This window comes from Anser cygnoides, chromosome 12, assembly GCF_040182565.1.
Source record: "Anser cygnoides isolate HZ-2024a breed goose chromosome 12, Taihu_goose_T2T_genome, whole genome shotgun sequence".
Lineage (NCBI taxonomy): Eukaryota > Metazoa > Chordata > Aves > Anseriformes > Anatidae > Anser > Anser cygnoides.
In genome coordinates, this window is record NC_089884.1 from 10,016,514 (window position 1) to 10,032,639 (window position 16,126).

Consider the following 16,126-nt stretch of genomic DNA (forward strand, 5'->3'; position numbering starts at 1 on the left):
CGCCCCGGCCGAAAGTTCCAGTCAGGGCCGAGAGCGGGAAACGGGGCCGCGGCCGCCCCCGCCCGGCACCGGGACCCCCCCTCAGGGCCGGGGACTCCCCTCAGCCCCCGGCCGAGCCCCGTGGCGGTGACAGCCCCGGGCAGCGGCGCTCGGGAGTGGGCCGCGCTGAGGGGAAGCCGCCGGCCCCGCCGCCGCGGCCGCCCTCTCCCCGCCTGACTCGGTGCAAATCATTGTTTGGCTCCGGCATTAACTACATTCCAGCGGGACGCAGCGCCCAGTCTCCTTCCTCGCATTCCTGCCCCACACAAAGGAGTCCCTGCCTCGCCGCGCCCCGCGCCCCGCCGGCCGCCCCGCGAAGCCCCTCACGGACCGGCCGCCGCCTTCGCCCCCGCCCGGGGGTGCGGGCAGGAGCCGCGGCCCCGCCGCGGGGCGGCCGGCCGGGGGCGGCGGGGGCAGGGAGCCGCCGAGCGCAAATTCCTCCGCGCAGCGCGCCATTGACTGGACCCAGCAACTTATTTAAGGCTGGAAAGTGACACAGGGGCTCCTCGCCTCCGCTCGCCGCCCGCCGCTGGGCAGCCCGGCCGCGCCGAGCCGTGCAGAGCCGGGATGCCGCCGAGGTGATCGCCGCCCAGCCTGCTCGCAGCCCGGGCCGCCCGCCGGGGAAGGAGCTGCGTCCCGCCGGCTGTGTCCTGTCGAGGGGCTTTCTTTTGGGGGCGGGTTTTTATTTTTTTTACTTTATTTATTTTTTAATCTTTTCCTCCTCTGGACTGCGCCTTCGCGGAGACTTTCGCCGGGCTCCGGCCGAGCATGGAGAAGTACGAGGAGGACATGGCACTGAAGGCCACCAAGCTCCTGGAAGATCTGTCCCTCTACGAGCCTTGCCCGGAGGCACCGTACGGCCGGGGCGGCCGCCGGGACCCGCCGCTCCCCCCGGACCTGGAGGAGACCAAGCGGGTGCTGGCCGCCCACATGCCGGCGGAGCAGCGGGGCCGCAAGATGAACGGCACCGCCGCGCCGCCGCCGCCCGCCGAAGCCTTCCCCTTCCCCGCCGCCCCCTGCGGCAAAGCCTACCCGCCCGCCGCCCCGCTCCGCGCCGCCAACGGCCGCGCCGAGCCGCCGCCGCCGGCCGCCGGGCCGCCGTGCTGCGAGGAGGGGCTGTGCACCCGCTCCGAGGTGGCGCTGCCCTGCTACAGCGGCTTCCCCGACAAGGGCAAGCGCTACTCGGCCGAGGGCTACCGCTACGCCGCCGGCAGCGCCTACGACGGCGGCTACGTGGCCAAGGGCGGCGGGAGGGCGGCCGGGGGCCCCGACGGCAAGTACGGAGCCGCCAGCCCCCGGGCCAGCCTGGCTCCCGCCGCAGCCGCCGCCTCGCCGGGCCCCGGCGCCGAGCACGGCAAGTTCTCCAGCCCCCGCTCCAGCCTGGGCGGCGCGGGGTGCTCGCTGCCCTACGAGAAGTTCTCGAGCCCCCGCTCCAGCCTGGTGGTGCCCGGGCAGGACAAGTACGGCAGCCCCCGCGGCAGCCTGGTGCAGTACGACGGCGCGGCGCTGAGCCCCCGCTCCAGCTACGCCAGCACGGCCAGCGACACCAGCAAGCACTCCAGCCCCCGCGCCAGCCTCACCAGCTACGACGGCGGCGGTGGCGGCGGCAGCAAGCCCAGCAGCAACCGCACCAGCGGCATCAGCATGGGCTACGACCAGCGCCACGCCAGCCCCCGCTCCAGCACCGCCAGCCAGTACTCGTGCCCCACCAGCCCCCGCTCCAGCTACTCGGACTCCAGGTACGGCCCGCCGGGCGGCGCCGAGCTGGACGGGGCCGCTGCCGCCGGCCTGGCCGTGGCCAGCCCCCGCTCCAGCCTCTGCGGGCCCCCCGAGGGCCGCGGCGTGCAGGGCGCTGCCGTGGTCAGCCCCCGCTCCAGCATCTCCAGCCAGAGCTCGCGGAGCTCCCGCGGCTCCATGAGCGCCTACCCCGAGCTGCAGCTGCCCTCGCCCCGCTCCTCGCTGCTGGGGCCCGGCCTGCAGGAGGACTGCGTGGTGCCCGAGCTGCCCGATGGCTACCACAAGATCCATGCCCAGTCCCCGCCGCGCCACGACCAGCAGCACCCGGCTGGCGGTGGCGGCCCCGACGCCGCGTCCCCCTACGCCTACAGCCCCACCAAAGGCTCGGCCTCGGCTCCCAAATTCAAGCTCCCCTACCAGGTGACGCCGAGCCGGGAGAGCGGCCCCAGCCAGGCGGAGAGGAGGCTGGAGGCGCTGACGCTGGAGCTGGAGAAGGAGCTGGAGATGCACATGAAGAAGGAGTACTTCGGTGAGTGACCTGCTCGGGGAGGCAGGGTGTGGGGCCTGGAGGGGGCGAGCGGCTAGAAGGTGATGGTGTGCGGGGCCTGCCTGGAGCTGGGTGATTTTAGCTCTGGGGAAGGTGAGGGTGTGATGCCCAGAACTGCTCTGGGCCAGTTACCTACTGAAGCCTCTGGTCATTGTAAGAGAAAGCTGGCTCACCACAGATACTGTCTTTCTAACTGGTGTCAGAAGCGTTTGCACTTTGCCTCGTACCTGGTGTTTTATCTTCTATTTCTTGTACAGTTTGCTAGGCTTTGTGACTCTTCCCCTTCCAGGTGCAGATAGGAGACTTGTCTCAAGTGTTACAGAAGCTGTTGGGGTTCACACTGATTTGCTCATTTGCCTTCATCGATAAAGTTCAGCCTGCTGAGGCTGTGGTATTTGTGATCATACTTTCAGGCCATCTACAACGTTTAAGTTGTTAAAGACAATGAGCCTGGCTGGTGAAGCAGTTTTAGTGCCTCATTCAGTTACGTTGTCCTAGTTCAGAGTGCTTGTGGCATCCCAGCATTGTTTCCACCCCGTGAGGCCTTGCAGGTCCGTGCTGCGCACGAGTCTGGTAGGGGTTGGTGTCATCTCTGGCACGTGAGGGGAGGTCAGGGGAGAGCAGACTTGTCTGTCCTTGGTGAGGTGGTGTCAGCTTTTTGGTAGTCATCCGGGTATCTTCAGTGCTTCTTTATAGAAAAAAAGCAACTTCTTGAAACACGTGAACATGCTTTGTAGTCGTGTCAAAGTTCCTGTGTCTTTTATTTTGTACTGGGTGATAAAGGCCAAAATGCCTTTGAAAGATAATCCTGGAGCGTACAAATACTGCCCCGTTCCTCTGGGGACGGGATGAGCCAGGCGATGGCTGGGTAGGGCAGCTGGACCTGGGCAGCCCTTGGGAGCAGCTTGAACTGGGGCTGTGGGCTCTGGGGGGGGGGGGACTCCTGTCAGAGAAGGGAGAACAAGGCCTGGGGAGATGGGGGGCTTGGGGTCACGAGGAGCTCAGTCAGCACCCAGCAGTGGCCCTGTGTGGGAACTGCTGAGTCCACGGCCTCTGAGGGGACGGGTACCTCAGCCTTTGTGTGCTGGCTGGGCACTGGTAGTGTGATCCCCGACTGACACAAGTGTTGTTCGAGATGGAGACGCATGTTACCTCAGCCTGTGATTTAAACGCTAAAGTTTGAGGCTGCTTTTGGTGTAGCATGGGTGTGCTCTGTGCGCGAGGGAGGAGTTATATGGCTTTGTGTGCTTGTAGTGAGACAGACCTGGACGGATCGCTTGAGGTAGCTGAGCGAGTCCCTGTCCTACTAGGAAAGCCTTTCTGTGAAGTGCAGCGGTATTGTTTTTACAAGCTCTTGTGCCTGGACAAAGGAGGCTGAATACAGTGCCAGCTTACTGCGGCAGCCTCGCTGTGCTTCCATCCATCCTGTGCAGGGCTGAAGAAGAAAGCTGATGGCGGGCCACTGCACCTGGTGTGGGGCTTCAGGTGCTGGCGGGCCCATCACCGGCTGGGGTCAATAACGGGTCACTCATGAGTATGTGCAGAAGCCGCATAGGGGCAGAGGGGGATTAATTAACGTGCTAACACCAAGAAATGTTACCTTCAAAATATCAGTGGTGTGCAGTGGGAGACAGAACTAAAAGGCATTTTGAGTAAGAAACATATCTTACAGCTGTCCTGACCCTCTGAGAGGCTTTTCCAGTGGCTAGGGAAGCTGGGTGTGATCAGGGGCTCCAGGAGCAGCCTCAGGAATCTGTGCTGTGGGTGGGTTTTTCTTATTTATAAGGACTTACCTGTTGTGAGTGTCACTACTTGCATGTATATTCTCTAGCAACATGTTGCAGCATGCCCTAAGCCTCGGCAGATGTGTCCTGTGTCGGATTGGTAGTAAGCTTGTGCCTTTATGTCTGGTAACATACGTACCAGCTGCCCCGTAGGTGTTTGTTATAGCAGCAGAGTCACTGCCACAACTTGCACCTTAGAAGTAGATGAAATCCAGAAAACTGGGGTGCTGTAAGAGAAGAGGGCTGACTTGTCTAAGTCGTCAAGGTTTTAGTAAATCCTGGTGGGCTCGATCCTGCATTTCTGGTTCAGATCACCCATAGAAGTGAATGCTGAGCTTTGGCTGAGTGAGCATGTAGGGGTTTGGTCTGGTACAACTGCAGGCAGATGGGACAGAGACAAGGAGAAAGCCCAGCATGAGGAGAAGTCTGCTTATTGACAGGTACAGGAGCAGGTTATTTAGGTTGACTTTTCTGGGAAGTTCGTAATGTTAGTAAAAAGAAGTGAGCAGAAATGCATTCATTTCTAGCATCACACATACTCGTGTCTGACACACTCTGAAAGCAATTGCAGTGCCCCGTGATGCCCATGGAGAACAGAAATGTTAAGCCCATAGTCAACAGAGCAGATGGTTTAATACTCCTTAATTAGATGAGCTCAATTGCCTGGTGAATAAATGTTCAAGTGGTGACGCTGATGTAATTTTACTGTGTTCTCTGCATCCCCCTGCCCCCAAGGAAAGAATACAGCGGTTCTTACTTTGTCCATTCAAAGTGAGGGCTATTCCACGCGGTGCTGTCTGCAGACCACTGTGTTCTGTCTTCCATCCAAATACAACTTCCAAAATTTGGACAGTGAGTTATTTTGTATCTGAGGTCAAGTGACTAACCAGTCCTGCTTGGAGGAGGAATAACTGTACCCTGCATTCGTTCTGTTTGTGGGTCAGCCTGGGTGTTCCCCTAACCATGCTTGTGCTGGCAGTCCTGGCTGCTCTCCCAAACATCACTGCTCCATTTCAGAAGGAGCCCGTAGTCTGGGGAAGATAAATACAAGATGAAGCTGCTGTTGCTGTCATTGCTTTTGCCCTTTCCTCTTCCGGAATGAGATGGGCAGGGTGGCACTTCTGGATCAGGTGTCTGCCCCAAGTCAGAACACAGAAGCTTTAGTAGAAGGACGCAGAGAGAAGGGTCAAGAACCAGCGTCCTTTAGTAACACTGCCCAGACACAGCACCCCTGTTGGGCTGGCTTTGCCCTTGGGGACCTGCTGAAGTGTCCTGTGATCAGGGCATGTACAGCATCTGAGCATTGGAGAGGCTCTGGGGGAACTGGATGGTGTGTCCTGGCAGATCTCGGGGCTTGCAGCTGGCTCTGAGCAGTGCTGTGCTGGGAGCTTTGCTGCCTCACCTTCTCCATCCTACTCTTTCTTCCAGCAGGCTTCAGTGCATTTGTAGAGAGAAGGAAAGCTTCATTACACAATTGGTTTAGTCTGACCAAAAGCAGCAATGCTGCAAAAAGTGCCTTGCGCCTGCCCTGCTCCCAGCTGCACAGCTGAGAAGTAGCACCCTGCCACTTCGAACTGCTCCCACCAGCATGTTGCAGCCACATGTGCTCACTGAGCTCGGAGAAAAGAACGCCTGCAAAAAAGGAAGGAGGTAGGAAGGGTTGTTTTGGGCTGGATCCGTGAGCTGCTCCGGATTCACTGCGTGAAGGGGTGAATGAGATGGCTGGGGCTGACCCAAGGGTGCAGACAAAGGGCACAGGGAGGCTGAGGCTGTTCCTTTGGCAGCAGTCTGCCCTTGGTAGAACTGTGAGCTTTTGTGCTCGTGTTGCAGGGGAAGCAGGTACAGCTGCCTCTCCCCAAACTGCTTCATCCTAAACCCTCGGAGACCCCTGTCCGTCCCCTCTCAAGGTACTGACGGTTCAGTAAGCGTGCTCAGTTTACTGGCAGATGCTGAGAACAGAAGCAATAAAAAAGTAATTTCACTCAATTCCATAACTGTTCTCAGATGGGCTTTGTATGCAATGAGGTAAACTGCCAAAGCTGTGTTTTGGGGATGTTTAAAATTGAATGTGCATTCTGAGGTGTCAACAGGACGTTCGTGGGTGTTGGGACGTCAGCAGCTCAGGCGCTGGCTTAAATTCTATTTACTTTGCAGAAACCTTCAGGCTGATGGCTAGGTGTTGAAAAAGAAAGTTTAAGGCAAAAACTGAATTTTGGCGTACCCATCCAAGTCATAGCAATCCTTTTGGGACTGACTGTAAACCTGTGACTTGTCATCTGCTGGGCAGGGAAATGTCACCCTGTCACGCTGATTGGGATGTTGTTTTCAGACAAGATCTCTGTCCTGTGGCTCTGCTGGTGTTGTCAGAAATGGAAGGAGGGCCAACAGAGGGGCACAGGCAGCAGACATGTGTTCCTGGCAGCCCCTGCTGTGCTGCAGCCATCGCCTAATGAGGGCTGTCTGCTTATCTTGGTCAGGGTGGTGGGATCCCATGCAAGAATTGATTTAGCAATTGTCTCACCATCTTGGACTAAAAACAAGATGAAAAAGTACAGTGAAACTACGTAGGTGTGGGGAGAGTGAGTTGTCTTCTGTCTGTGCAGTCTAGAGAGAAGAGCGGTGTTGGCACCTCTGTGCAGTGCCCTTTGTGAAGGTGCCCTTCCCAATCTCTGCTACACATCAGGTGCTTCCCACCCCCTCGCTGCCACCTCACCCCTTGTATTTCCTATCTGATAGGCAGAATGCAGCAAGTTCATGCCCTGCTGGAGGGGAGAGATGTTTCACTGGGGAAGGTGAAAGAAGAGCTGCAGTGAGAGATGCTGAGGTACCTATAAATTAGTAGCATCCTGGAGACTCAAAGCTGCCAGGAGTCCCCTTCCTGTCACTAGTCCTGCACCAAGACATCAGGCAGTACAGTTTTATGTACTGAATGTCTGTATCATGGGTAGCAATAACCCTGTGTGGCAGGTTGAGTGTCTATAACTTGCACAGAAGCATGCATAATGAGCTGGGACGATGCTTCTTTACCTTCAGTAGCAGAAAACTTGACTCTGAATGGGGGGGTTGTTTGACTGTTTTTTGCTTGTTTTTGTTGGTTGTGCTTTTAATCTTTGGTTTAGTCGGTGTTAGCGATGCACTGGGTGCAGGGGATGATGGTGACTTGCAAGAATTGCCATGTCTTCCGTTAGGGCTGCCACAGGTAAGTTTTCTGTTAGAGAGGTTTGGATGTACCATGCAGAATTGGTGCAGGTGTGTACGCTGCCATGGTGTGGTAGGTCCTGGTTTAATGGTCACTCTTCCCTGTCACTGTATGCTTTAGGAAATGTGCGTGTTGGTGTACCTCTCTGGACATCGCAGCTGGTTGGTTTTGAGCCACAGGGCGATACACACAGTTTTCTGGATCTGAAGTAAAGGAGATTGTTTAGATTTGAAATGTATGCAAAGAAACTTCTCACATGTTGCAAAGAGTCGATAGCCTTGCAGAAGGGAGATAGGATATAGAAAGGTAAGAGCTGAGTGGAGCCCATGTTGCAGTTTGCTTTGGTTTGGAGCCTGCTGCCTTGCTGGTGACTGTAGAGCCTTGGGGCTGCTGTGCAAAGCAGCGAGCAAGTTGTTAGATCTGCCTGGTTTCAGGGCTCTGTCACAAGCTCTGATGTTCCTGTTGCATTCCTCAGTTAAGAGGCACTCAAATTTCCAGAAGTAACAACAGGCTTTTAACACCCTTGTCATCCTGTGTTGTGTTCTGCCCCCCAAAATGGTCAGGTGTGCCTTCTTAGAGGGGTTAAGGAAACATCCTAAGCAGGATTCCAAGTCAAAATAATCCTGTCTGGTATAGGCAGTTGTTTACTTAGCCTCTGTACCTGACCCTCTACAAAGAATTGTATGTGTGGGCATCCTGGTTTGGTGTCAAATCATGCACTGGAGATTTGTACACCATGATGGGTGAATTAGGAGTGGCCACAGAATCCATTAAGTTGTATTTTGGAGAATAGGAAAATGACCCTAATTTGGAGTAATGGGTAGCTGTCAAAGTAGCTGTAGTAAGGTGAAGCTGATGCTTTTAAATGTAAAAGTGATACAACCAGAGAGAAATCTTCCACTGGAGAGGTAATTCTGAAGTGGGTGTTGAGGATGTGTGTTGTGTTTGCGTCCTCCTGTTGCTGGCTTGGTGGCAGCAGCAGAGATACCAGTCTGTTATCTTTGGCATCCTTTCTGCATCGTTAATATCCACGGTTAATGAACTAGGACATAAATGTCTCTGTTGTAGCCATGTTGGATGTTTAGAAGGCCTTCAAAGCAAGTGAATTTTCCAAATACTCAAATGATTAAGACCAAAAAGCCTGGCAAAGTCATTTTCAGATGTTTAAAAGGGTGGTTCAGCAATGGAAAGAAAATAAATCAGCAGCACTAATCCAGAAAGTTTTGTTTTACTAAAACCAAAAAAATATCTGTAAAAATGGAAGGGGACTTTGCCTCCTGCCTGTCACAGCTGCCACGGGGCAGTGCTTTGTGGTGTCCTGGCAGAGTTGTGGTCTGGGGTTTTCCTTGGCAGGGCGCAGAGCCCTGCAGCACTGGGGGCATCTCCTTTGTTTTGGACCAAGCTGATGCACTCGCAGAGGGTGATCCGCGGTGTCCTTCGGTGCTGTCAGGGAAGGGCTGGCTGCCAGCCAGGCACTGGGGCAGTTGGTCTTACCGGGGTGAAGGTGCTGGCATCCTGTGGGACCCTGTTCCACACATCCCCCGTGCTGCTGGTTGGAGAGGGGGTGCAGCCGCTCCTGCAGTGCCTCAAAGTACGCGTTTTGTCTTGCAGCGTGCCAAGGTGGAGCACTTCTGCTGTCAGCATCAGCTGTGTCCAAAATCGCTTCTTAATTTGTGGCTGGAGAAACTGGGCGTCGCTCAGAGCACAATGTGGTGCTTGATTTATGCCCACCCCGGACAAAGTGCCTCTTCTCTGGCAGGGGTGGGAATGTATGATGTAAAGCAAAACTGAAGCAGCAAAAAAGAAGGACATACAGGAATGCGCATGGTGTCAGCAAGCTTTATTATGAGCTTAAAGAGGCTCGTATTGGAGGGCTGTGTTCAACAGCCTGCAAGGTTTGAGTCTTGACACGACAGTGGTACGTGGGGCTGGGATGTGGCACAGCTCAGAGATTCTTCCAGGGTGTGATGGCTCCCAAGGCTGGCAGTAGGATTCCTGTTGGCTTATTTGGGAGCAGGACCAGCCTTTAGTTCTTAAAATTAGCAGCAGTGCTGCTAATCATTCAATAAACATCTGGTTTGGGTTGGATTTTTATGTGATTTTTCACTTTGCCTGTGTGGATCTCATCTCTCGATGTGGATTTTGTCCCACTTGCTACATCAGAGTGGATATTTCTGGTCTGGTGTGTGTTATCTCTTTCTATTAACCTCACCGTGTTTGTTTTAACTTCCTATCAGTGTGGCCTTGTTGCTGCGCAGTGAGACAGAGGAGCACAGCAGAACGGCCAAGCGTGTCGTGTATCTCTTCCAGCTGGAGAGTTTCACATCATCTGAAACTTCATTCCTCGCTTCTTGGAGCGGTTTTACTAAATCTCTAATGTCATGTTTATGTATTCCAGCAAACTTTTAAGAAAAGGCCTATGACTCATTAAGGGGGAAAAAAAAAAGCACAACAGCACAGCAGAGCCCAAACACTCATTTAATGCTCAGCTGAGAACTACTGTGCATATAAAACATGTAGGGGCTTTCAATGCGAGGCTCAAATGGGGCAAGGATTTGTTGCTAGTGACACCTATTTCCAAATTTGAGACCCTGGAAGAGTTCCCCTGAGCAGGTTTTGCACAAAAGCTTTAGATAGTTGTGTTTAAAGCGGTGTGTAGGTTGGGTTGCAGTGGTGCACGTGCTCTGACAAGTGCAGGTTAGCTGTTGTCTTGCTCGGTGTGGTTGTGAGCCCTGGCCCTCTCTACCCTGAGAAGGGGGCAAACAGTGGCAGCTATTGCGTGGCTTGGAAGAAGGGGTCTGGTTGCACAGGAGCCCGAGCCTCTTCTACAACAACCACATCAGCTCCAAGTCCTGGGGAAGGAGGGGGGCGAGGCACTGTGTGACCGTTCTGCTTGGTTATTTACGTGCACGGCTTAGGGCATTCCTGTGCACACGATGTGCACGCTGTACCCAGCAGTGACAGAGCTCCTCGGGCTCCTCTGAGGAGAAAGTTGTTGCTTCGCGCACAGCAAAAGCAGAGGTAATTCCCCAGTCCCAGACCTGGAGAGGTCACCCAGAGCTCTAACTTCATAAGAAAAGTAAATTTGGGGTGAACGTGGCTTCCAGCACTGACTTGAGAAATTGGTACTGAAGATAAGCAAACTCCAGGGATGGGGAGTCAAATGATTTTGAAGAGGGATATGACCTGGTAGGGATAACAACACAAATACCCATGGTTGTGTCTGGGGGAGATGATTAGTTCTAATGCCTTTAACTGCAGACAGCAACACTCAGAAGCATCTGTTTGTTGTGAGGGTTAGTACGCATATTTGCAGATACTGGGAGAAGTGCAGGGAAGGTAGTGTTCAACTGTGAAGAATATTAATACCACGTATTGTCACAAAATAGCTAGGGAATGGATGCAGTGAGCAATGACAAGGCATTTAACAGGTGACTGAAGGTCAGGCCCGGGTTTACGCCATTGCTTTTCTAAGAATTTGGCCAAACAAGATGTGTTTCGGTTCAGAACGTATTTATAGTTTTAGTGAAAAGCAGACAGCTATTGTGGAAGAACTGCTGGGGATTCTCAGATGGTTTCCTGGCCATCCAAACATTTGTTTAATTGGTGAACAGTTTCACTTACAACACCGCAGAACTTCTGGAAAGTGAAAACAAGATGTTTTCTCCCTTTTAATGTGGCCACTTGAAAAAATTAAAAAAATTCAAAGTTAAAATGAAGAGAAAAGAGAAGCCATTCCTAAATTCGGTTTGACAGTTGTGCAGATTTAGATGCTTTAGCATTGCTCCGGCTTGCTTGGATCATATTTCTTGTGGTCCACGGAGACCCTGTGGCCTCTCCCAGGCGTGGGAAATACCATTGCATTCTGGCGGTCATTGCATAAACCTTTCTCCTGTGCGGCGGCCTTGTCCCAAAGCACATGCTTTGCACAGAGCTGGGTTCCCACGAGTAAAGCTCCAGGACTAGCAGATCACTGGTTCTGCTGCAGTGTCCCCTCAAATGTTACCTCTGTGCCGGAGGTCCCAGTCTGTAGGGCTTCAAAGAGCCCTCGGGTAAGGCCAGTTCTGAGTGCAGGTCCCTGGTGGGGTCAGCATGGCCTGGTGTTGGACTTGAAACATGGGGCCAGGCGACTGTTTGTGGATGTCCCAAATTAAACTCTAATTTGAGGTTAATTTTTGAGTGCAGAATCTGTGCGTGGCCTTTGCAAAACTTAGTACATGTACAGGGTGTGATTGGTGGGAAACCTTTATTAAAAAGGGGTTTTGTTGGGGAGAAGTGTGATTTTTTTTTTTAATGTTTTTAACTGTAATCTAGTGCTGACCTGACTGAATTGAGGCAGCGGACAGGTCTCTGCTCCTGTGGCCTGATCCCGTTTCCCTGGCATCGTGCATGTGCCGTTACCTTCAGTATTGTTAGAGCAGGATCTTTGTTTTCTGGTGTCTTTGTTCCTGGTGTGAAATTCCTGCTCAAATTCATTTGTTTGGGCCAGATGTTGAATGATTGGAAAATAATCACGGGGGGAATGGTTCTGAGCAGGGGGATAGTGAATAGACTTTGTCACTCACCCGTGGTTTCCTCAGCTCAAAGGAGGCATGCTAAGCCAGCCGCGTGCTGCTGCCCTGCCCGTTCTGTCATGGACATGAAACGCAGCAGCGTTAGATCCACAGTCCCCATGGACTGTCTCACCTGTCACTCTTCCCACCTCTCCAGGGTTAAATTAATTCAAAGAGAATGTTATTTGTTATGTTTAAAAAATAATGAAAAAGGCAGCAAAAAGTATTGGAGCCCAACATCAGCTGAGACTTAGAAAACTGCTGATTATACTGGGAAGCAGAAAGAGCTGGAAGTGGTAAAATCCTGGGTCTCAGCGTTTCTCTCCGCGCTGTGGCAGTTGCTATGTTATTAACCTTCAGCATCCCAATATTCAGGGACAGTTGGGGGGAAACACCTAAGTCCTCAGAGGCAAAGGAGAAGTTTTAATGAATGGCTAATGCTGCTGCAGCTCTTCTTTTGCCAAGCAGTTATGTGAAAATTCTCTGTAATTGGTGGATTGCCCATTTTTAATCAAAGCCATGTTTCCCAGATCTAAACACTCAATAGAAAACAGAGCTGTGCAACAATCAAGTGTATTGGAGTCCAGATTTTGAGCTGGTTTGAGAAATAAGCATGTAATTTTCTGAAGTGTAGGTCAGTAGCTGGTATTCTTAGAAAGTGTGTTGGCTTGGTTTACCTGTTCCTGGCCAGAGCAGGGCCGAGCCTCTGTGGTGCAGCTCTGTAAGTCGGCACTGGTTCACATCGTGATGCATTTGCTCCAGTGAAAAAACACTGGGTCAGTGCAGACCTTAGTGACTTAACTTTGAAAAAAACGTGAGACGTGATTTTTCCCTAGTGCTGTTGCACAACAAGGGCAAACCCCCACGGACAGGGTAAGATGGTGCTGCTGAGCTGCACGTGGGGGCTAGGATGTGGAGAGCGAGTCCTGCTAGCTGGTAAGAGTGGGGGCTCTGAGCATCCTCTTGCTTTGCTGTCCCTGTTTGCCCTCTGTCAGCTGCTGCGGTGGTTTTGTGTGGCCTTTTGTCGCACGGTTTCTCAGAGGTGCTTATTTAGAGTACTGTTGAGCAAATACTTGGAGCTGGGTAACTTTGTCCTAATGGGGCAAGGACAACATCATAGTGCTAGCAGAATGTCACACCTAGTGTTTTTGGGTGTTTTTATTATGCCCAGCCATCCCCTTTTTTTTTTTAATCCTTTACCAGCATCTTTTTTTTGGCAGTCGATCTACGAAACATTTGGAGGTTTTGCAGTTGTACTTGAGGGGAGTTGTAGTTTGGCTGTGGACAGGTTAGTGTTAGATAGGAATTTCTTGTAAGCAGTGCTAAATGTGAAGTCTGAAATAACACCGGAACGCTATGAAAAGGTGAAAAATTAAACATTAAATGGAAAAATAGATTTCTCATTTCACTGGAGAGGTTGCACAGAGCAGCCATGGGCATGGCTGATGGTGTATGGACATGTGAGACGCACTGGTCTCTGGTTTGCAGATGGTCATGTAGAGGCACCTGATGCTGCTTGAGCTGCAAATGAACTGCTAGGGCTCCAGGTACTAGTGCCCTTTTTTCCTTTGGTTGCATTTTTTGCAGCAAAATAGTGGTCCTGCTCACTGATGCTTAGTTTTTCCTGATGTTTTGGAGGCTATCAGGTGTGGATTCAAATACTGTTTCACAAACAATTTGAGAGAAGCTTCTTGCTTTGTGTGGCCTGGAAGGAGACTCTCCAAGTGTTATTTTTGTACGTGAGCTTAGGGGGAGAGCATTCCTGTGCTAGGCCTGCAAGAGTGGCACAAGGCTTCCTGGCACCAGCACAAGCGATGTCTTCAACACGGGTCACTGCTCTGTTGAGAGGAGAAAAATCAAATCCATGGCAAGTTTGGTGCTCGTTGGGGCTTGGAGTTGCGTGTGACTGCTGCACAGGGCAGGTACAAAGCAAGGTTTGCCCCTTGCTGCGGTTTCTGGCAGGGTGGTGACACGATAATTCACTGACCAAGTCCTACATAGCCCTGCAGCTTCAGAGAGCCACTGTGCTGGGGGCTGGAAGGACTCAGGAGTGCCAGATGGTGCTGTGGTGGTAGTGTTTTGAAACAAAAAGCAACAACCAAAACCATACATAAAACACGCACTACCTCCCTGACCTCTTAGGTATAGGAGAAAAGAGAAGAGGTAGTTTGGGTTTGGCTGGAACAGCCTTACACGGGGTATAAGAGCGAACAGACATTACTTTTTTGGGAAAACATTTCCTCAGCCTGTGCTCCACACCTGGGAGGGATTCAGGCTGGTGAAGAACCAGCCCAGAAAGAGGTGATCCCCAGAGGCTAATTTGCATTTGCTCACAAAGAAAATACTTTGAAGATACTCCAAGTGCAGACTTGCAAGGCTGCTTCCTGGGGTGCCAAGCGCGTGAGGCTCTGCCTTTCCCTGCTGCTGCTGCTCTCGCCTCGCAGGGGCTCTGCCCGCCTGCCTGCTGGGGCTGACACCGGTGGGGAAGGAGCACCTTGGGCCCATCTGGCTGCTGTGGTGGCCTCACCCTGCCTGGCCACTCTGCCTCGCTTGGGTCCGATTTATTTCCATAGCTTGTGAAAGAGAAGGGGGGAAAAAAAAACCTAGCTCCTGAGCTTAGGCCAAGTCTTGGAGTCCTTCACGAGCAGAGCTTCCTTTGAAATTGCTGGGTGTTTGGCTTGGTAAAGGACTGGCAGAATTGGGAAGCCTAGAGGTACATTATTGTGGGGTCAGAGAAAGGGTGCATCACGAGGTCTGGGGGGAAGCAGGGTTTCTTTCAGTTTTTGGACAAAGTACGCCATGAATAATGAGTGTTTTGGCTTAGAGGCTTTTCATTTCCAACTAGGTCAGTCCGCACAGTGCCCGTGCAGGGAATTTTGAGCCCTGCTCTGCAGGTGGGGAGATGAGCTGAGAAGCTGCTGAAGGCCATTGCCGTGGGTCAGGGCAGAGCAGGGAAGTCATGGGCCCGGCTGCCCTGCTCCCCTGCAGTGCTGTGTGTCACCCCGGGGGCTTCCAGCCTGTGCAGCTGGGTGAGAACGTGCACCAGCTGATCCTGATGGTCATGGTACTTCCCTACTATCTTCTGATCCTTTCTGTGGAAGCTGACCCTACTTTGACTTCTGTCCTTTCTGAACCTGCAAAAAGGCTTGTATGGGCCAAAGGCTGTGGCTTCTGCAAGGAGGTAGCTGCTCTGGTCCTTCAAGGTTGCTGTGAATTTTGCTGTGGTATTTGGAAACCAGAGGAAAAAGCGTGCAGAATTGGGGCTGGGGGAAAGCTTTTCAGAGGGGGAGTCACTCTGGGAGTACCCAGTGTGACTGAGCAGCTCACAGGCATGTGCATTTGGGGAACTTTTAAATTGGTGTTCTTAGCCAATAGTTATTACAAACTGTCACAAGCATGACTGTTTCATACCGAATAGTCCCATGTTTGGTTTCTATCCTGCAGCTCAGCACCAGGCACTGAATTCTATGCCTGTGGGGGGAGGGAGACGAGGCTTTTCTGTGATGGCTGGAGTGTAGATCTGAACAGAGAACAGTCCACATGCTTAATTCTAAACAGGAATGATGTTTCAAGTTTTTTTTCTTCTTGAAGGGTTCCTGGATCAGGTCACTTAGAAATAATAGCAAATAGTGCTCTGGGCAATATTGTACTGGGAAAGAAGTTGCTAGAGAAATCATTGGTTGGGAGACACCCAGTATTTCAGGTCTTTCTGTTAGTAGATGCTTGGGTATTAATTATGTTTCAGCAAGTAAAGGATTGAGTTTTAAAACTAGCGCTGTAGAGGAACATAGTTTTTTTTTTTTTTAAACTTTTGGGGGGGAGTAAGGTGTAAGTTGCTCAGCTAACTCCTATGTCACACTGTATATCTTTGTAATGTGTCAGTTGGTGTAAGGAAACATAGGGATCGAAGCTATCAGATGAAAATCAATTGGGAACAACAGCCAGTTGTACTGATTGCTTAGTTTTTCTTGCTTGGTTTGAGGAGACATCTCTCGTCTTGGCTATTGTGGACAATAACTACAGGAGATATTTTGTGTATGATACTAGACTGAAACAGAATCTGTTTAATGGAGGTTGAACAATGATTTCTTCTATACATTGGACAAAAACTCATCTCCCAAAATAATAAAATCTTTCTCTCAAAAGCACCAGTAGGAGAAGCAGGGAACATGTAGGCACCAGCTTAGTAATGACTGTACTTTGCTCTTAACCTTACAAAGACAGCCCAGTAGAGAGACTCTTCATTGATTTAGAAAAAGCTACCCTT

General features: G+C 52.0%; 1 protein-coding gene across 2 annotated transcripts in view; it reads left to right on the top strand.

The window, feature by feature from the left end:
- The first annotated feature begins 150 nt into the window (after positions 1-150).
- WTIP (WT1 interacting protein) overlaps positions 151-16,126 on the top strand; it is a 79,257-nt gene continuing 63,281 nt past the window's right edge. Inside the window, exon 1 of one of the 2 annotated variants that reach the window (XR_010834342.1) lies at positions 151-2,305. Coding sequence is in view for 1 of the 2 variants with exons in the window: in XM_013176618.3 (XP_013032072.3) it covers positions 808-2,305 (1,498 nt within the window). In the remaining variant the exon portion in view is untranslated. The remainder of the gene's footprint in view (positions 2,306-16,126) is intronic. The other variant, XM_013176618.3, reaches the window with a different exon arrangement.